Here is a 20,991-nt window from a genome sequence, read left to right on the forward strand (position 1 = left end):
CCTCTGGAGAATCTCCACCCATTGTTCCTTATCGTGCTCTCAAGTGCTTGGAAAAATAAATTGACCCTCTCTTCTCTGACAGCCTTCTCAAGTATTGGAAGAGGATGATAGTGTCACCCCTAGTCCTTCTCTTTGTTAGACAAGACATGCCCAGTTCCCACAACTATTCGTGATTATGTTTTAGTCTCCAGAGGGGGGCACTGGCCCAAAGTCACCCAGCTGCCTGCCGTGGCTAAAACACCAAAGCCCATTGATTGCATCCTGTGGCAGGGAGTTCCACCAGCCACATGGGAATTAAAGGCCTCATTCCGTTATTTCCCTAAATGGCATTTGCATTGAAAGGAGACCTGAGGCTGGTGATGGGAGTGAATGGGGTGCAGTGAAAGGGAGGATAGGGTAGGATAGGATAGAATAGGATAGGATAGGATAGGATAGGATAGAATAGGATAGAATAGCAGAGTTGGAAGGGACCTTGGAGATCTTCTAGTCTGACCCCCTGCCCAGGCAGGAAAGCCTACACCACTTCAGACAAATGGTTATCCATCATCTAAAAAACTTCCAGTGTTGGGGCATTCACAACTTCTGGAGGCAAGTTGTTCCACTGATTAATTGTTCTAACTGTCAGGAAATTCCTCCTCAGTTCTAAGTTGCTTCTCCCCTTGATTAGTTTCCACCCATTGCTTCTTGTCCTGCCCTCAGGTGCTTTGGAGAGTAGTTTGACTCCCTCTTCTTTGTGGCAGCCCCTGAGATATGGGGAGACTGCTATCCTGTCCCCCCTAGTCCTTCTTTTCATTAAACTAGACCTACCCAGTTCCTGCAACCGTTCTTCATATGTTTTGGCCTCCAGTCCCCTAATCCTCTTTGTTGCTCTTCTCTGCACTCTTTCTAAAGTCTCCACATCTTTTCTATCGTGGCGACCAAAACTGGATGCCGTATTCCAAGTGTGGCCTTACCAAGGCCTTATAAAGTGGTATTAACACGTCACGTGATCTTGATTCTCTCCCTCTGTTGTTGTTGTTTTTCTTTTCTTCTCTGGCTATCTTCACATCTCCTGACTCTCGTTCTTTCTAACTGACTGGTGCTAGGACCCAGAAGAGGAAGCCACTTGTTGGTAATGTGATATAAATAGAATACCCAAATGGGACAAAGTTTGAAGAGAAAGTCTGACATCACTTTGATTTTGCTCCACACTCCGGGAGAATGAGGGCTGGAGGTGTGTATGCCTGAGACAGGTCTCCCCAATAACGAACAGCTTCACACCACACAATCCCTCCCCCTCTTGGCCCCGAAGGAAGAAATATTTAAGCTCTTTACTCTCCGAGGCACCTTCTTCTCTCTTTCTCTTTCTGTGCGTGCGTGTGTGTGAAAGCAAGCCAAATTCCATTTCCCCCCAGTGACATCTGATCAAATGAAGACAAATCTAAAAAGGCAAAGCCGTTAGCGAAAGCTGGAGAAGAGAAAACTTGCCTCTGTCATCATCCCAAGTTTATCCCCCCCCCTCCGCTCTTTATTATTCCTCTTTCCTTTTTTCTTTCCCTGGAATGGATTTATCAGCCACGTTTTGAAACTCTTTAATTCTTAGACCTCGGGGAAGAGTTGGGTTTTGTTTCATTTTCCCCTCCTCTCCTTCCCCCAAACCAGTCGGACGGAATGGTCTTGTATGGATGATTAGAAAACACCCTTTGAAAACACAAGAAGATGACCAGATGATGATGGAGAACTGGAAGTTTCATTATTAATGATATTATGATCACCGTGAACTGAGATTTCACCTCAGCGTCGTTTTTCTGGTTTGCAACGAGACAAAGGATCATGGCAACTTGGCTGGTGCAATTTGGCTATCTCTTGTTGTGGATTTTATTTCAGGTAATGGTCTTGAAAACCTGTGGCGTTTATTATTAATTTTCTTTTTTTTAAATTTTTCTTCTTCGGAAACCTTTGCTGCTCTGAATCCTATTCACGTTATCTGTTACATATTTTTAACATGCAGGTTTACAGCACTCATACTTGGCGACCAAAACATCCTGGTAAGGAATCTTTGCTTTCTCGAAACTTTTGAAAGTTTGCTTTGCGATTGCTGATGCATCCCTCTCCTTTGTCTTTCCCATCTCCCGCAAAAACACGCTTAGATAGATGGTTGAGAACGTCAAATTGCAACAAGAAATAGGTTGTTGAGAAGGTTGCATTGGCTGGGATGTCAACACTTGGGGTTGGGTCTCACCAAGATAGGGGCTTTGTTCCTTGGGCTTGAGAGTCAACATGGGAGGAATTTGGAAAGCTCTCAAGAAGGTCTCCCAAAATAGGGATGTACTGGCAGTAGTAGTCTACCAGGAGCTGTGAGTTCAACTCTTTACTCAACCACAGTGTACACTCGGCAATATGCAAAGATTGGATGGTTGGTAGACTAAGCAACTTGAGAGAGTCCTAACTCAAGAAAAATGAAGGAACCGTTAATGCTAGCAACCAAATCCTAGAATTCATTTCAAAGCAGGAATGGCAAGCTGGTAACTTTTCAGGTGTGACTGAAGTACTGTATATCTGCCTTTTCTGTCTCACACGAGATCCATCTGGCCAAACAATTTAGGCAATCACCACCATGGAGTTATTTTTAAATTTTCCATTCTGGATCCCAATGCTAAATTGCAAAGTATTAATATATTTTTAAAAACGCTTTTCCTTTGAAATTCAGACTTTCAGCTTGTCTTGTTATCTCAATTTGATTTTTACAATAGAAAACCAACAGGTTTAAAAAAAACTGATTTACTTTGGGGACAACTCAACCCTTAGGCAACGTGAGCTGCTAATTTTGAGACTGGATGATGTTAGAGTCCAGTAATACTGCATTTTCTCATGAAAATTACTAGCTTTTACACCCTGCCCTAAATCCCCTAAACCAAGAATGATGATATTTTTCTTGATAAGCGCTTACAAGAAGTTGAAGTAGCTTTTAGGGGACTGGAGGCTAAAATATAGGAAGAACGGTTAAGGAATTGGGTATGTCTAGTCTAATGAAAGGACGCGGTGGCTCAATAGTTAAAATGCTGAGCTTGTTGATCAGAAAGGTTGGCAGTTCGGCGGTTCAAATCCCTAGTGCAGAGTAATGGAGTGAGCTCCCATTAATTGTCCCAGCTTCTGCCATCCTAGCAGTTCGAAAGCACGTAAAAAATGCAAGTAGAAAAATAGGCACCACCTTTGGTGGGAAGGTAACAGTGTTCCGTGCACCTTTGGCATTGAGTCATGCTGGCCACATGACCACGGAGACGTCTTCGGACAGCGCTGGCTCTTCGGCTTTGAAACGGAGATGGGCATCGCCCCCTAGAGTCAGGAATGACTAGCACATATGTGCGAGGGGAACCTTTGCCTTTACCTTGGTCTAATGGAAAGAAGGACTGGGGGAAACATGATAGCAGTCTTCCAGTGTGTAAGGGACTGCCACCCTAACCCTAACTTGAAGGCAGGACAAGAAGTAAGAGATGGAAACTAATCAAGGAGAGAAGCAACCTAGAACTAAGGAGAAATTTCCTAACAGTGAGATCAATTAAACCTCCTTCCAGAAGTTATGGGTCCTCCATTACTGGAGATTTTTAAGAAGAGATTGTAAAACTATTTGTTTGAAATTATCTAGGATTTCCTGCTTAAGCAGGGGGTTGGACTAGAAGACCTCCAAGGTCCCTTCCAACTCTGCTATTTTGTTGTTTTACTCCCTTCCCAAGAATGCAGCTAGCTTTTTCAATGTAAAGTGGAGAAGCTAACGATCCCTACACCTATTTTAATTGAAAGAGGATCTGTCTAACCACTTCACTTCCTACCTCCTAGGCACCAGTTTCCATAAATCACAGGGAGGGGTCCAGTCATCAGAGAGAGAAAAAAGTTGTGGTTTATAAGAACTGGAGACTTGTATTTTTACAAGATTTCTGGAATGCTTTGGAAGCACGCTTTCATTGCGGCATCGTTGGTGCTACTTGTTTGCAAGGTCTTTTTTCTTTTTTTCCCTTTTAATCCACAACCATATTTTTGGCACGCTTTCTATCCCTGTCTGCCCTCCTTTCTGAGTTGCCAGGAAGTGAGCAAGCAACATAGTCAAAATTTAAGGACAATCTATTACATTTGTGGATTCGTTTCAGGAGCAGGCTAAAAATATGCATCGCAGGAAGCCCCACAGTTTTTAGGCAAAGTTGAGAAACCTGCAGCCATCTGGATATTGCTGGACTCCGACTCCTCTTAGCCACAGCCGGGATGCGCAAGGGTGGGGGATGATGGGTGCTACAGCCCTTGTTTCCTACAGCAGTGTATTTTGTTATTCTAACCAGGCAGAGTTTCTCTCACTGAACACTTTGAGAGCAAAGATTTATTATTTTCCGTTTCTCTTTACCAGCTCAAGATTTCTACCGCCCTTGTTGGTTTTAACACTTGTGTGCTTGAGTGTTTATACTGCACAAGGAAATATTAAAATCACAGCTTTCACAGCTACGGCTTGTAATAATCTCCGCTTCTTAGGGTTGAGTTCTTTCAGTGCTGAGTAGAAGTTGATAAGGAACATACCTTTCCTTATCAATACCGGTTACCTCAGTTCATAAAATGGTTCCTTGAAAAGCCAAAGACCTTCAGTAATTTGTTGGGTGGGATCTTCTCAAAAGTTAGTCAGTTCTCAACTGATCTCACCAGAGTTAAAAACGGAGGAAGGTCCACGTCCCGAGCATTTTTCAATTTAAACTTTAACTCAAGAGAACCCACAATGGATCGAAGCAGAGGGGAGGGGAAGATAAATAGAGAAATCATGCGCAATTGTTTCAGTTCTCACAAAGGGAATGACTTTGGTCCTGCTGTACTTTCTCGATAGGTTTCCGTGTTCTCGCTCAAGCATCGCATTATTGGCCTCTGGAGACCGTAGAAGGAATCCACGAATTAAAGGACACCGACGGAGGTAGACCGAAGAAGGAATGGTCTCCAAGGATAAGATATGATACTGACAGAAAAGAATATTTGCAGCTGAAAGTTGAACGGTCGGGATCCTTGGTGGTCTCTGAACTTGGCGTTTTCTGGCAGATGTTTCATGACCCAATTAGGAAACAAGAAAACACCAAGTTCAGAGACCACCAAGGATCACATAATAACCTTCCTCCCTCCTCCTCTTCCTCTTCTTCTTACTCTTACTCAACCCCCTGCTCAAGCAGAGGACCTATACCATTTCAGACAATTGGCTATCCAGTCTCCTCCTCCCCCTTCCCCCTTTCCTCCTCCTCCTCCTCCTCCTTCTTCTTCTTTTTCTCCTCCTCCTCCTCCTCCTCCTCCTCCTCCTCCTCCTCCTCCTCCTCCTCCTCCTCCTCCTCCTCCTCCTCTTCCTCCTCCTCTCCTCCTCCTCCTCCTCCTCCTCCTCCTCCTCCTCTTCTTCTTCTTCTTCTTCTTCTTCTTCTTCTTCTTCTCCTCCTCCCCTCCTCCTCCTCCTCCTCCTCCTCCTCCTCCTCCTCCTCCTCCTCCTCCTCCTCCTCTTCTTCTTCTTCTTCTTCTTCTTCTTCTTCTTCTTCTCTTCTTCTTCTTCTTCTTCTTCTTCTTCTCCTCCTCCTCCTCCTCCTCCTCCTCCTCCTCCTCCTCCTCCTCCTCCTCCTCCTCTTCCTCCTCCTCCTCCTCCTCCTCCTCCTCCTCCTCCTCCTCCTCCTCCTCTTCTTCTTCTTCTTCTTCTTCTTCTTCTTCTCCTCCTCTCCTCCTCCTCCTCCTCCTCCTCCTCCTCCTCCTCCTCCCTCCTCCTCCTCTTCTTCTTCTTCTTCTTCTTCTTCTTCTTCTTCTTCTTCTTTCTTCTTCTTCTTCTTCTTCTCCTCTCCTCCTCCTCCTCCTCCTCCTCCTCCTCCTCTTCTTCTTCTTCTTCTTCTTCTTCTTCTTCTTCTTCTTCTTCTTCTTCTCTTCTTCTCCTCCTCCTCCTCTTCTTCCTCTCCCCCCTTCTCCTTCTCCTCTTCCTTTTCTCCTCCTCCTTCTCCTCCTCCTCCTAGGTAGGTTTGACAACCCTGATCTAGACAATTAGATTTTCCTTGGCTCAGTTAAGAGGGTAAAACTGCAACTGTATTGAGAGAGTATCATTGCCTCGTCACAGTCTGGTGTATTAATGACTTGAGAAATTTTGCCATTATCTTTTCTTTTTGAGCTATCACATCACAAATTGGCTGATGGAGAGGGAAGACCAACGGGGACCATTTAGATTCCAATATGTGTTATACAGAGCTATATGTTGTATTCCATGTAACTATTTTCCTTTAGATGTCTCTTGAGGTTAGATGGTTCCAAGACTGTTGTGGTGCACCATGGAAGCCACTTGAGTTATTTCTGAACAGTCTTGAGATGGGACTGCATGCCGTGTTTTGACAATAAAAGTGGACCCCAGAGATGAGGAAGATTTGGTCCATTGTTTACCAGAGATTACCCATCCCTAGTTGTGATATTGCCCTCCAAATTATGCATCCTCTACAGCTTTGGGAGGCACCATCCATTGGTATTTCTTCCCATCCTTGTCACGTCTTTCCGTCAAGCATTCATGCCGTTCACTCCTGTCACTCATTGATCCTTGAACCATTGTCCACTTTGCCCGCCATGTTTATCCATTGTGTGTGTTTGTGTTTGGCACTTTCACAAAGCCAGTTCCAGTTCTGTCTCTCTCAATGGCATGCCATATTTTTTTTTTTGGCAGAAGTTATTATTATTTATTTATTTTATTATTATTATTTTCTTAGATTTTTAGACCGCCCCTCTCCCAGGAAGGGACTCGGGGCGGTGAGTTGGCATTTTCAACTTGGCTTCCAGACAAGATTCCTCGTACGATACTCATGTTATCCTGTTTCCTGCAAGAGAAAAATTGCAGAACAGGATTTTTTTTTGGGTTAGCATAAACTGTAAAAGGCTTTAACAATGATTGAAACATAAATGGGAGATTCCGAATCTATTAGCAACCATCCTTCTATTTCAGATGGCTTAAGGGATGGGTGCTGATGGCTTGGTGGCCATGGTATTTATTTTCCCACGTACAAACGGTTCACACCTGCTTATTATTTCCACGTCAATCTTCAGCGTCAGAAACCCAGCTGTAATTTTTCTTTTCGTAAGAAGGATATTTCAGGACGTGCTTTTCCTGTGATATTACCCTGTTTCCCCCCCCCCAAAAGTAAAACCTAACTGGAAAATAAGTCCTAGCATGATTTTTTCAGGATGCTCGTAATATACGCCCTACCCCAAAAATAAGCCCAGTTAAGATTGTCAGTCAGATGGATGCATTTAGTACCCTATTTCCCCAAATATAAGACCTAACCAGAAAATAAGCCCGAATGCGTCTTTTGAAGCAAAAAGTAATATAAGATCCAGTCTTATTTTAGGGAAAATATGGTATTACTTAAGATTGGGAGGGGATTGAAGAAACCTTAAGAAGTTTTAGGACAAATCAAATTCCCAGTGGGTTCTAGATCAGTATTGTCTACATTGGAGATGAAGAATGGATAGTTATCAGTATGTCCTTCAACAGTGACGTCTAGCAAGTCCCCAAACTCTTTTTCCACTGGCAGAGGGCTGCAGGAGGCCGTTGCAATTGAAAACGGAGCTTGGGGGCCTGTTTTGGCTGGCAGAGTTCTCGGGCGCCCCTAGGCGCCCCCTGACAAAAGTGACATCATGCTGGCTATGCCCAGCCTGATCCTTCAAGGTCAAACACAACCCCTGATGTGGCCCTCATGAAATAAAGTTTGACACCCCTGTCTTAAGCCTATGTTCTCCTTGTCCATGTGTGAGAGTCTTTTCTTTTTTTAATGAGCCATTGTTTCTCAGACGGGACAGTTTAATTTTCCATTGGAGCGGTCTCCTTTTTAGCTCTAAACCCAGGAAGGTGGAACGCGTTGCAATGATGTTGATTGAGAGACATGATCTGGTTGATTTCGTGTCCACCTTGCATGTATTCGTGGTGTTGCTTTTCCATTCCATGTTTGTTTGTTTTCTTTCTTGTCTCATGCAGTGCTAAGATCCCACAGCTCCACTCTGCTTCATTATCATAACTCTACTTTTGTTTATACCAATGATTCTGCCTACTCTAACGTCTCCGCAACCGTAGGTGAGAATTCTAAACAAACTTATTCTATGTGTCAAGCTTTAGGTATGACTTTGGCGTTCTCTACGCCACTGTGAAGAGGCTTTGGATCTTGAAATCCAATTGGGTCGAAAGATAAGCTTCTTTTCTTGCTTTAACACGGAGCTGAAAGAAGCTTTGGGGCGGTTCTTGGAGAACAGAAACTAAACAACCCAAGGGAAAACTTACAGAAGCTCTCTTGAGTCCATCAACCTGTTTGATGGTCTGGTAGTGTTGTCACGAGGGACGTGGTGGCCCAGTGGCTAAGACGCTGAGCTTGTTGATCAGAAAGGGCAGCAGTTCAGCGGTTCGAATCCCTAGCGCCGCGTAACGGAGTGAGCTCCCATTACTTGTCCCAGCTTCTGCCAACCTAGCAGTTCGAAAGAACGTAAAAAATGCAAGTAGAAAAATCGGAACCACCTTTGGTGGGAAGGGAACAGCGTTCCGTGCACCTTCAGCATTGAGTTATGCCAGCCACATGACCACGGAGACGTCTTTGGACAGCGCTGGCTCTTCGGCTTTGAAACAGAGATGAGCGCCGACCCCTAGAGTCGGGAACGACTAGCACATATGTGCGAGGGGAACCTTTACCGTTACCTAGCGTTGTCATAGCTGCTGTTAGTGCCGGCTTGTCAAAATCCTCTCAGATGATAAAACACACGGCCTTTATTTGTTTATGCTCCTGATTTAGGCTTTAAAATGATGGCTCCTTCAAGAACTTCAACCTCAAAAGAAAATCCAACTTTGTGATTTTGCTCATATTCCCGTATTGACTTGAAATCTTTCATTCTCCTTTCAGCCAGCCTGTTTCTTGGAAGAAACCAGTGCTGGGCTCCTACTGGTTCGGACCAGTTCAGCTGAACCTGTAATGGTTTGGCAGCCTGGGTCACTGGAAGCGCCATCTTGTTTTTCAGTTCTGCGCATGTGCAGGAAAATTTGAATTGCACTTTAAAAAATTGCCCGCCAGAACCCACCCCTGGGAGAGTGTTTCCTCGTATCTTTCTGCTAAATTTAGGGGGAAACTCTGCCCCCTCAGTTCGGGAACGGCTCCACATGAATGGCTGGAAGAAGAAGGAGGATTCCTGGGGTATATGGAGATTCAAAGTCATCCAGGTCATATTTGTCTCAAAGGTGCTTTTTTTTTTCTCCAAAAGGCAACTGAACTGCTTTTTCCTTGAGGAAGAAGAAGTTTTGATTCTCATCCAAGAATCTTCATCAGTTCTTCTTCACTTTCAGTCAAAACTGGGGGAGTTTCTTGATGAGAAGCGAAACGTCTTTTTCAATTCAGGCACGTTAGAGGTCTTCTAGTCGAACCATCTGCTCAAGCAGAGGACTCTATACCATTTCAGACAAGAGGCTATCCAATCTCCCCCTCCTCCTCCTTCTCCAGTTGCCTTTTGAAAAAAGCATCCTTGACAGGATTCCTGGTGTTGGGTGGGGAAAAAAAAGATAAGTAAAATTGTTCTGGTTATCCTTCTGTGGTGATGGAAAATCTTAAAAGCTGCCTCTTGTAATGTCTTTTCATCCCCTTTCCTTCCTCAGATATGGTGGAAGGGATCGTAAACAAAGGGGCTTATATCCCAAACATCAAGGGAGCAACTTTTCTCCTTTTCGAAAACTATCAAAACTCTTGCATTATTAACCAAGAATTCTGCGAGCCAGAAGGTGAGTCTCAGATTGTCCCCGTCGCTGTGGTTTTTTGATAGGCGTTCGTATTTTATTTCATTAATTTTATTCTAGCAGCGTGACTGGAAAGGGTGGGGGGAGGAGGAGGAGGTTTCTCTGAGGCTCATTTTAAGGGCATCGTAAAATCTCTTCCAGGCATTAGCGCTTATGCAAATAGTTCGTACGGGTTTACATCCAAATTATTTGCTTAGGAAATGGCAAAGCAGCCTGCTGAATAACTTATGCATATTTGTTTACGACCGCAGCTAACCACCGGCTTAAAATAATGCCCCTAAGAAATCGGGAATTCCCTAGATAAGAGTCCATCCAGAGTTTGCAGCTAATGGTTTGGTTTAGCAGTTCCCCTCTGTGGGCTGTAATCTCTTCCCCTTGGATCTGTCTTAATGTATCATCAAGGCGTTTCCCCTTAGGACCATCTTATCTTGTTTACGGGCCACGTTATAAACTTTGCTGGATAGGAACAGGGCTGGCTCTGGGCATGGGGGTATCTCTAAGGATCTGCATTTTACTTATTTCTATCGAGATCCAGGCTAACAGCCAGTAAATCTGCTTTCAAAGTTAAAGCAGCCTCGTTAATCCATGGCATTCTTCCTGAGATGGCGACGGAGGGAGTTTCTCTCCACTGGAAATCTTCTAATAGCACTTAGACTTATATACCGCTTCACACTGCTTTACAGCCCTCTCTAAGCAGTTTATAAAGTCAGTGTATTGCCCCCAACAATCTGGGTCCTCATTGTACCAACCTCGGAAGGATGGAAGATTGAGTCAACCTTGAGCCGGTCAGCATCGAACTGCTGGCAGTCAGTGGAATTAGCCTGCAATACTGCATTCTAACCACTGTACACCGAGGGAGGGAGGGAGGAGGGAAGGAAGGAAGGGGAAAAGGTAGAACACTAGCATTAGCCCTAAGGCTTATATACTGCTTCAGAGTGCTTTCCAGCCCTCTCTAAGCGGTTTACGGAGTCAGCCTCTTGCCCCCAACAATCTGGGTCCTCATTTTACCCACCTTGGAAGGATGGGAGGCTGAGTCAACCTTGAGCCTGGTTCAGAATCAAACTGCTGGCAGTGGGCAGAGTTTGCCTGCAGTGTTGCCTTCTAACCGCTGCGCACCATGGAAGGAAGAAAGAAAAACCAGAAGACAAAAAAAAATAATCAAAAGAAAAATCAGAAACTCCAGTTACCTCTTTAAAAAGTGACTTATGACCCCTTTTCACACTTATGACCTCTGCGGCATCCCCATGGATCGAAATTCAGAGGCTTGGCCACTGACTCATATTTATGGTGGCTGCCGTGTCTTGGGATCATGGAATCTCTTCCGATAAGTCAATGGGGAAGCCAGACTCACTGAACAGTTGTGTTACTAACTTAACAACGGTGTGGATTAACTTAACAACGGTGGAAAGGAAAGGTCGTAAAATGGGGTCAAGCTCACTTAACAAATGTCTCACTTAGCAAGAGAAATGTTGAGCTGAGTTGTGGTTGTAAATCAAGGACTACCTATATGTATTTCTCTCAATTTGTATGATATCTATCTGTCCGTCTGTCTCTGTCTGTCTGTCTGTCTGTCTGTCTGTCTGTCTGTCTGTCTGTCTGTCTGTCTGTCTATCTATCCATCTATCCATCTATCCATCTATCCATCATCTATCTATCTATCTATCTATCTATCTATCTATCTATCTATCTATCTATCTATCATCTATCTATCTATCATCTCTCTCTCTCTCTCTCTCTCTCTCTCTCTCTCTCTCTCTCTCTCTCTCTCTCTCTCTCTCTCTCTGTATCTATATCTTCTGTCTATTTATCTATCTGTCTGTCTACCTATCTACGGTATCTATCTATCTATCTATCTATCTATCTATCTATCTATCTATCTATCTATCTATCTATCTATCTATCTATCTATCTATCTATCTATCTATCTATCTCTCGGTCTAAAAGATGCAGCTGGCAATCCTTGTTTTGTGTGTTTTGCTTCTGTTAGGTGTGACTTTTTCCTTTTTCTGGAAGACTCAAGGGTATCAGCTGAAGCCTGTCCCGGCATACGGGGACCAGGTGCTTTCTAATAGATTTAAAGTCTTCTTCGGTGAACACAAAGGCTCAGTGGAACTCTTCAATCATCGCACCTCCAAGAAGTGGGCAGCAAGTTTTATCTCTCCAGGTATTTTTCTTCCTAAAACACATGCATTCTTTAGAATAGAAATAGAAATAGAAAGAAGAGAAGAGAAGAGAAGAGAAGAGAAGAGAAGAGAAGAGAAGAGAAGAGAAGAAGAGAATAAGATGGGTTGGGATAGGATAGAATGGAATGGAATAGAGCAGTAAATAGAATAGAATAGAATGGAATAGGAAATAATAGAATAGAATGATAGAAAATAGAACAGAATAGAATATGAAAGAATAGAATAGAATGATAGAAAATAGAACAGAATAGAATAGGAAAGAATAGAATAGAATGATAGAACATAGAATAGAATAGAATAGAATAGAATAGAACAAGCTGGAAGGAACTTGGAGGTCTCCTAGTCCAGCCCCCTGCTCAGGCAGGCAAACCTATACAGTTTCAGATACATGACTGCCTAGATCTGTGATGCCTAAACCTATGGCATGCATGCTCAAAGTAGCATGCGAAGCCATGTTGCCCGGCACATGCAGCCTTGCCTGTTTGTCTTCCAGTTGCACAACGATCAGCTGTCCTTCGTGTGTGTGGCAGTGTCGAAAACCAGTGTGCACATGTGTGCTGGCCAGCTGATCATCGGGGGCGCTTGCATGCTAGAAGTTTGGCTTTGCCGGAGCATGACCCTGATGAGCATGTGCATGCGACATTTCTGCACCATCACTGGTCTAGACTCTTCTTAAAAACATCCAGTGATGGAGTGCCCAAGATTTCTGCCTGGGAGTGCCCAAGTTGTTCCACGGATTCATTGTCCTGACTGTCAGGAAATGTCTCCTTAGTTCCAGGTTGCTTCTGTCCTTGATTAGTTTCCACCCATTGCTTCTTCTCCTGCCCTCAGGTGCTTTGGAGAATAGCTTGACTCCCTCTTCTTTGGGGCAGCCCCTGAGATATTGGAAGACTGCTATCATGTCTCCCCTGGTCCTTCTTTTCATTAAGCTAGGAATACCCAGTTCCTGCAACCGTTCTTCATATGTTTTAGTCTCCAGTCCCCTAATCCTCTTTGTTGCTCTTCTCTGCACTCTTTCTAGAGTCTCCACATCTTTATTTTTACACTGTGGCGAACAAAACTGGATGCCATATTCCAAGTGTGGCCTTAACCAAGGCATTATAAAGTAGTATTAACACTTCATGTGATCTTGATTCCATCCCTCTGTTTATGCAGCCTAGAACTGTGTTGGCTTTTTTGATAGCTGCTGCACACAGCTGGCTCCTATTTAAATGGTTATCCAATAATACAATCCAATAATACAATAGCAGAGTTGGAAGGGACCTTGGAGGTGTTCTAGTCCAACCCCCTGCCTAGGCAGGAAACCCTATACTATTTCAGACAAATGGCTATCCAACATCTTCTTAAAGACTTCCAGTATTGGGGCATTCACAACTTCTGGAGGCAACTTCTGTTCCACTGATTGATTGTTCTGACTGTCAGGAAATGTCTCCTTAGTTCTAAGTTGCTTCTCTCCTTGATTAGTTTCCATCCATTGCTTCTTCTCCTGCCCTCAGGTGCCTTGGAGAATAGCTTGACTCCCTCTTCTTTGTGGCAACCCCTGAGATATTGGAACACTGCTATCATGTCTCCCCTAGTCCTTCCTTTCATCAAACTAGACCTACCCAATTCCTGCAACCGTTCCTTATGTGTTAAAGACTCATCTTTGTTTATTAATAGCTTAATGAATAGCTATTAATTAGTAGCTATTACTTAATAGCTACGGAAGTGTTTCTGCAGTGAACTTCAACTCCCAAATTTTCCCAACCAAGCATGATTGTTAGAGAATTCTGGGAGCCGAAGTCCACTCACCAAGGCTGGGAAACCTTGAGTATATGATCAAAAGCAAATTCATTTATGGTATATGATCAAAAGCAAATGTATTTATGGTACATGATCAAAAGCAAATGTATTTTAAAGACAGAAAGCCTTTAAATAGCAATACCACTTAGATTTATATACCACTTCACAGTGCTTTGCAGCCCTCTCTAAGCAGTTTACAGAGTCAGCCTATTGCCCCCCGACAATCTGGGTCCTCATTTTACTGACCTCGGAAGCCAACCAGGATCGAACACTTGGCAGCGGGCTCCACGGCTCAAACTGTGGAAGCAAACAAATCCTTGGCAAAGAAAAAAAATATATAACACCAGAGCTGCAAAATTAAGTAGCTTAATTGAAAGTGGGTGGAAATAAATGCAGTGACTCATTTGGAAAACTGCCAAATTCATAATCATTTGTACGTAATTATCGTTATATATCTATGGAGAACCGAGCCTCCTGATTCAGGAGGCATTAGCAATAGTCTTAAAAACAACAAAAAGTCATTGAGCTGTCAAAATGACTCAGGTCAGCCAAAACGTTAACTAGGGAAGACAAGAAACCCACTGCTGGTTTCGGCTACTTATTGTGAGGTTACATTAAGAGGGGATCTTGCAAGTCTGAAAGAATGTCTCTTCCCCCTTCTCCTTTGCAGGCCAAGAAACTAGGCAGGCTCCCGCCTGGGACATTCCCACGCTCTTATTTCTTCTGTTGATACAGCTGCCTCTGATCTAGACCATTGCCTAGCCTTGAGGTCTTCCTCCTGTTTGCCAAGGTCATTCTCACATACTATTACAATGACATCACCTGTTAGAACCGTCACCTCACACCTGCACTTTCCTGCATTCGGCGTGTTGTGACCTAGGCTTCCCAAGTACACGAAGCCGACTCCTCATCCCGATAAAACCTCCTTTATTGAGGTGAAAGGGAATTCCTCTCCAGTCCCGGCCAACTGTCTTTCAAGAGATTTCACAACCACAGACCTTTATCAGGCTTGGAAAGCTGCCAGGCCGATATCTTCCAAACGCCACGCTGTAGCAGCAATTCCTTGGCAAGAAGTCAGGAACAGATCTTCCCCCTAATGGATTCAATAATTGTCTCCTGCAGACTCCACTCCCTTTTCGCTCCTCTTTATTCCGTATAGGAGGGGCCATTCACTGTCCACATGTTCCTTTACTCCCGAGTCGGCCCTTGTTCCTTAGCTGTTCCCTTCTTCTGGCAGCTCTGCACACATCGGGAACAGGCTCCAGCTGTTCTTCTGCCCCACTGATGTCTGACTCCGAAGGCAGCTGATAACTGGCATACGGCTCTGGCCCCCTCTCTGCCTCCGACACAGAGCCCTCATCAGAGCCTTTCCCAGCCTCCAGGACTGGCCTATGTTCCTCCACAACGTCCTCATTCTCTGAATCTGCCGCCAGCTCTGATGGCTGCTGGAGGGCCACAACATGGTGCCAGTTTGCCATAAACCCTGGGGGGAGCGGGAAAGAGAGAGCAGGAAGACTTTCGAGGAAAGGGAAAGTGTTGATTGGGACTATACTGCTTGGAGAAAGTCTCTCAAGACCATTTCCCTGGTGAGAGGGAGTTGCAAGACAACTTGCATTCTGAGAGGCCATTTCAAAAACATCTTCTTCGAAGCTGATTGGATGGTGGGTGTGTCCGTCCGAGAAAGGGAAAGTTAAACCTAAGGTTTTGGTGCACCCAAACCTCAGCTCTGGCTTTGCTTTAGTGTTATCCATTTGATCTTTAGTTAACTAAACCTGTTGTGGGCTGTCAGCCGTTGACTCCTCCAGCAGCTGAATCAGAGGAGGAGGAGACAGCATGGGTGTGAGGGTCAGCATCAAGGCAACCTGAGAGCTCCAACGGGGAAGAGGGAATGGAGCTGTCAGAGAAAGAGAGAGAGAGGGGCGGAGCCTGGGCCATCTGTCAGTCCTCAGATGGAAAGTCAACAGCCCCCAGGTCTAGACGTGGCTGATGAGGAAGAGGAGGAACATCTGGGTCCAGTGCCTGATGTGTGGATGCGCAGAAGGCAGAGGAGAGGAGAGCAGTTGAAATCTATGGGCCGGTCCTTGGGACAGAAGAGCCACCGCTGCTAGCGAGGACCCACCCTAGCTTTGGGGATAAAAGGCCTGGAGATGAATAAGTGTGGTAGACAACTATTCATCTTCTGGTGGATGGGCTTTTTGCCGGGGTTGTCGGCATTCCTAATAAAGGATTCTTTTGAGTTCATGTCATAGGGCTTGTGTTTGGGGAGCTGGATCAGAACAATACCTTTCTCAACCAATGGAGCCAAGGAACGCTTATCACTTAAAGGTACGAGTGGAGACAGAGCTGCCCATCACCTCAATATCCATTGTTTTCCAGGTCCCCATTGGACTCATGTGCTCTTTACCTGGAAGTCTAAGGAGGGCCTGAAGGTCTACATCAACGGGACTTTGAACAACATTGACCCCCGCGGGGAAGATTTCTACAACTATGGGTACTCCAATTCCAACTTGCTGATGGGCTCCGAAGGCCGTGAAGGGAAACGCCACATCCATGGTGCCTTTGACGAATTCATCATATGGGAAAAAGTGCTCACCGCCAATGAGATCAAGCAGTATTTCACAGCCGCTATCGGTAAGATTCACTCCAAGTGAAGCTTCAGTTGAATATCTTGTCTTGCTTGAACCTTGAATGGGGAAGTCCTCAATGATATTGTGCATGCGCACCCTGGGAACAGGCTCCAGCTGTTCTTCTGCCCCACTGATGTCTGACTCCGAAGGCAGCTGCTAACTATCGGACGGTTCTGGCCCCCTCTCTGCTTCCGACACTGAGCCCTTATCAGAGCCTTCCCCAGACTCCAGGACTGGCCCATGTTCCTCCACGACCTTCTCACTGTCTGAGTCTGCCACCAGCTTCACTAGCCACTGGTGGGCCACAACCAGGGGTAAAATCCAGCAGGTTCTGGAGAACCGGTAATGGAAATTTTGGGTAGTTCAGAGAACCAGCAAATGCAACCTCTGGCTGGCCCCAGAGCTGGGCAGGAATGGGGATTTTGTAGTATCCTTCCCTTGGAGTGGGGAGGGAATGGAGATTTTACAGTATCCTTCCCCTGGAGTGAGGAGGGAATGGAGATTTTACTGTATCCTTCCCCTGGAGTGAAGAGGGAATGGAGATTTTACAGTATCCTTCCCCTGGAGAGGAGTGGGAATGGAGATTTTGCAGTATCCTTCCCCTGGAGAGGAGTGGGAATGGAGATTTTACAGTATCCTTCCCCTGGAGAGGAGTGGGAATGGAGATTTTGCAGTATCCTTCCCCTGGAGAGGAGTGGGAATGGAGATTTTACAGTATCCTTCCCCTGGAGAGGAGTGGGAATGGAGATTTTGCAGTATCCTTCCTCTGGAGTGAGGAGGGAATGGAGATTTTACAGTATCCTTCCCCTGGAGTGAGAAGGGAATGGAGATTTTGCAGTATCCTTCCTCTGGAGTGAGGAGGGAATGGAGATTTTACAGTATCCTTCCCCTGGAGTGAAGAGGGAATGGAGATTTTGCAGTATCCTTCCCCTGGAGTGAGAAGGGAATGGGGATTTTGCAGTATCCTTCCCCTGGAGTGAGAAGGGAATGGAGATTTGGCAGTATCCTTCCCCTGCCATGCCCAGCAAGCCACACCACACCCACCAAGACACACCCACAGAAACGGGAGTATTTTTTTTTGAATTTCACCGCTGGCCTCAACACATACTGAGGTTAATTCCTAAAAGCCAAAATTGAGAAAAATTTAGTCTACAGGACAGTACTTTGTTATCAAAGATATGCTAGTTGTGTCCTCATCCGTTTGTTCTCCACAGGGGAGAATGTTAGCTAGACTCACCTTCAGCCACACAACTTTTCTTCCGGATAACACCAAATTTTACCCTGGATTATGTCCCCCCACCCCACCCCAGTTCTCTGCACTTAAGGGGAAAGTCATGGTTAATGCTTCTCCCTGTGGTTTCTAGGTGACCAGTCTCTGCTTCCTTCAACATCTCCCTGGGGATGGCAAACAACGGCCACACTTCCCGTGGTAGGTGCATTCCTTAAATGCTTTCCATGGCATTGCCAAGTTGCTTATGTTAGAGGGGGAAAAAGTGATATCATTCCAAGTTTCCAGCCAGCTTGAAGTAAGAAGGAGAAACGTAACCTACAAGCTTTGGTCTTCGTGTAAAGCTTAATTTTGAGGTCAAAATCTGTGCCAAATTATATTTCCCATTTATGTTCCACTCCATTTCTGGATCCATCTATGAATTGGGGGGGGGGGGAATACGTCGAAATCTGAATGTGCTACATTTGGTTTGACTTGGTCTTTCCATATCTGCATGCTACTTTCTCTAAAATGCACAATTTGTACATATTGTAGTGTGGTAGTTAAGGGACGTGGTGGCTCAGCTGCTAAGATGTTGAGCTTGTCGATCAGAAAGGTCGGCAGTTCAATGGTTCGAATCCCTAGCCCCGCATAATGGAGCGAGCTCCCGTGACTTGTCCCAGCTTCTGCCAACCTAGCAGTTCGAAAGCACGTTAAAAATTGCAAGTAGAAAAATAGGAACCACCTTTGGTGGGAAGGTCACAGCGCTCCGTGCGCCTTTGGCTTTTAGTCATGCTGGACACATGACCGCAGAGACGTCTTTGGACAGTGCTGGCTCTTTGGCTTTGAAACGGAGATGAGCACTGCCCCCTAGAGTTGGGAACGACTAGCACATATGTGCTAAGAGAAACTTTACCTTTAGTTAAGGCGATGGATTTGTTCCAGAGATGCCCAGGTAACAGAGTTGTAGATAGGAGCTGAAGGGAAAATAGAGGCAACTATTGGACATTATGAGATTAAAACCTTCCTCCAAGTTAGGACAGTCAGAGAAATGAGCTAATTTGGCAGTGGAATCTCTTCAAAGGAAAAATTGTAATTGAAGTTTGAGTTAAGAAATTGGGTTCCCCTCAGCATCTGAATTGCATTTTTATTCCATTTAAAGTGTCACATTTTTATTGATGGCTCAGAAGGCCTGATAGAATATTTGCAAAATAAACGGAATACAGTGAATTATCCAGGAAGTTGAATTTTGGAGAGAGGACCTCTTGGCAGAATAAATTTCCTTGTCAGCCCAGATCTTGAAAATAGGTAATGGTAAAGGTTCCCCTCACACATGTGTGCTGGTCGTTCCCGACTCTAGGGGGCGGTGCTCATCTCCGTTTCAAAGCCGAAGAGCCAGCGCTGTCCAAAGACGTCGCCGTGGTCATGTGGCCAGCATGACTCAATACCGAAGGCGCACGGAACGCTGTTCCCTTCCCACCAAACGTGGTTCCTATTTTTCTACTTGCATTTTTTAACATGCTTTCGAACTGCTAGGTTGGCAGAAGCTGGGACAAGTCATGGGAGCTCACTCCATTATGTGGCGCAGGGATTCGAACTGCCGAACTGCCGACGAGGTCAGCATCTTAGCCACTGAGCCACGGCGTCCCTCAGAATAAAGATGCACAATATAAAAATAACAATAATTATCTAGTAAATGCATCTTTAGGTCAAAGAAGAGCTCGTTTCCTTGGTAAAGTGTTGAGTCAGTGTCATAGTTGAAGAAAATGACATTTTATTTCATTGACGATCACTCATGAGGAGAAGAAGTGCCTTTCAGTGCCTTGTTATTTTATGCTTACAGCTTTCCGTAAATGCCTACCAATCCATCATAATTAATCTCACAGAGGGAAAACGTAGTGTTCACGACCCCTATGTCATGTTGGACTACCTGAAAAACATTTCAAGCGCCATGCCTAATGAATCTCTCACAGCAAATACGGCCTACAATCTTACTGAGGTAATTTTTCTTCCTCCCTTAATCCGCTTATTCAGGCCATTTCCTAATTTACAGAGGTAATTTCCCCCCATTTTTTTTTTAAAAATCAACCTTACTAAGGTAAGTTTCTTTCATCTGTTAATCAGCTTACTAAGGTAATTGATCCATTTATAGAGGGAAGCATGCTTTCGTTATTAGGCAGTGCACCGCAGGCAGGTTTCCATCTTGTTTTAGTCAAATAAAATGTTTTGATTTCTACCTTTTAGAAAATGGTACTAGTGACATTTTCCTCATATGTCAATCACTCTTGGCCAATAAAAATCTTCTCTTCTCTTCTCTTCTCTTCTCTTCTCTTCTCTTCTCTTCTCTTCTCTATTCTTATTATTTTTGTATTCTACTCTACTCTACTCTACTCTACTCTACTCTGCTCTGCTCTCTTCTTTATTCCATTCCATTCAAAAAAGGAATTCAAGAGACCTTGAGCATCTGCCTGGGGACGATTGACAACATTGGTGTTATGAGGTCATTGATTAGCGAAATGCATGTCATTTGAGCTATGACATCATGATGTGCTGGAGAACAACATGACTTCTACAGATACCTAGAAAGAGGGCATGGATAAATTGCAATGCAACCTTTCAAATTTATGAAGCAGGATATCTACCTATCACATCTACAGTCCATCCATCCATTTATCCATCCATCCATCCCTCATCTAATAGAGGAAATGCATAGAACAGCTGTGCAAATCAAGACATGTTTAGGTTCTCATCTTTGATAGCTGTCTGGATTGAAAGTTATTTCTGAGCCTGACTTTCACAGATTTTTATTTATTGAGATTTGTGAAGAGGAAAGCAGTACCTTATACTGCTTATGAGCCGTGATGGCGCAATCGTTAGAATGCAGTACTGCAGGCTACTTGTGCTGCCTGCCTGCAATTTGGCAGTTTGAATCTCCCCCAGGCTCAAGGTTGACTCATCCTTCCATCCTTCCAAAGTGGGTAAAACGAGGACCCAGATTATTTGGGGCAAGAGGCTGACTCTGTAAACCACTTAGAAAGAGCTGTAAAGCACTGTAAAGTGGTATATAAGTCTAAGTGCTATTGTTATTGCCCTTCTTTCCTTCCTTCCTTCCTTCCTTCCTTCCATCCATCCATCCATCCATCCATCCATCCATCCATCCATCCATCCATCCATGGTATGCAGTGGTCAGAAGCAATACTACAAGCAAACTCTGCCCACTGCTAACAGTTCGATTCTGAACCGGCTCAAGTTTGACTGAGCCTTCCATCCTTCCGAGGTGGGTAAAATGAGGACCCAGATTGTTGGGGGACAAGAGGCGGACTCTGCAAACCACCTAGAGGGATGTAAAGCACTGTGAAGTGGTATATAAGTCTAAGGGCTGTTGCTATTATACAAGAATTCCAGCAAGCGAATTCTTTC

At 44.6% G+C, this 20,991-nt stretch overlaps 1 protein-coding gene across 2 annotated transcripts in view; it reads left to right on the forward strand.

Moving 5' to 3' along the window:
* ADGRD1 (adhesion G protein-coupled receptor D1) overlaps positions 1–20,991 on the forward strand; it is a 158,862-nt gene that overhangs the window by 3,310 nt on the left and 134,561 nt on the right. Inside the window, exons 2-10 of one of the 2 annotated variants that reach the window (XM_081966884.1) lie at positions 1,642–1,866; positions 1,991–2,027; positions 4,841–4,924; positions 7,982–8,077; positions 9,635–9,757; positions 11,760–11,936; positions 16,114–16,368; positions 17,729–17,793; positions 19,415–19,570. In XM_081966884.1, coding sequence (XP_081823010.1) covers positions 1,813–1,866; positions 1,991–2,027; positions 4,841–4,924; positions 7,982–8,077; positions 9,635–9,757; positions 11,760–11,936; positions 16,114–16,368; positions 17,729–17,793; positions 19,415–19,570 — 1,047 coding nt within the window. In that variant the 5' untranslated portion in view covers positions 1,642–1,812. Of the gene's footprint in view, positions 1–1,159; positions 1,867–1,990; positions 2,028–4,840; positions 4,925–7,981; positions 8,078–9,634; positions 9,758–11,759; positions 11,937–16,113; positions 16,369–17,728; positions 17,794–19,414; positions 19,571–20,991 lie in introns of those variants that run through there. The other variant, XM_081966885.1, reaches the window with a different exon arrangement.

This window comes from Natrix helvetica (genome assembly GCF_964273705.1).
Source record: "Natrix helvetica genome assembly, chromosome: 14".
NCBI lineage: Eukaryota > Metazoa > Chordata > Lepidosauria > Squamata > Natricidae > Natrix > Natrix helvetica.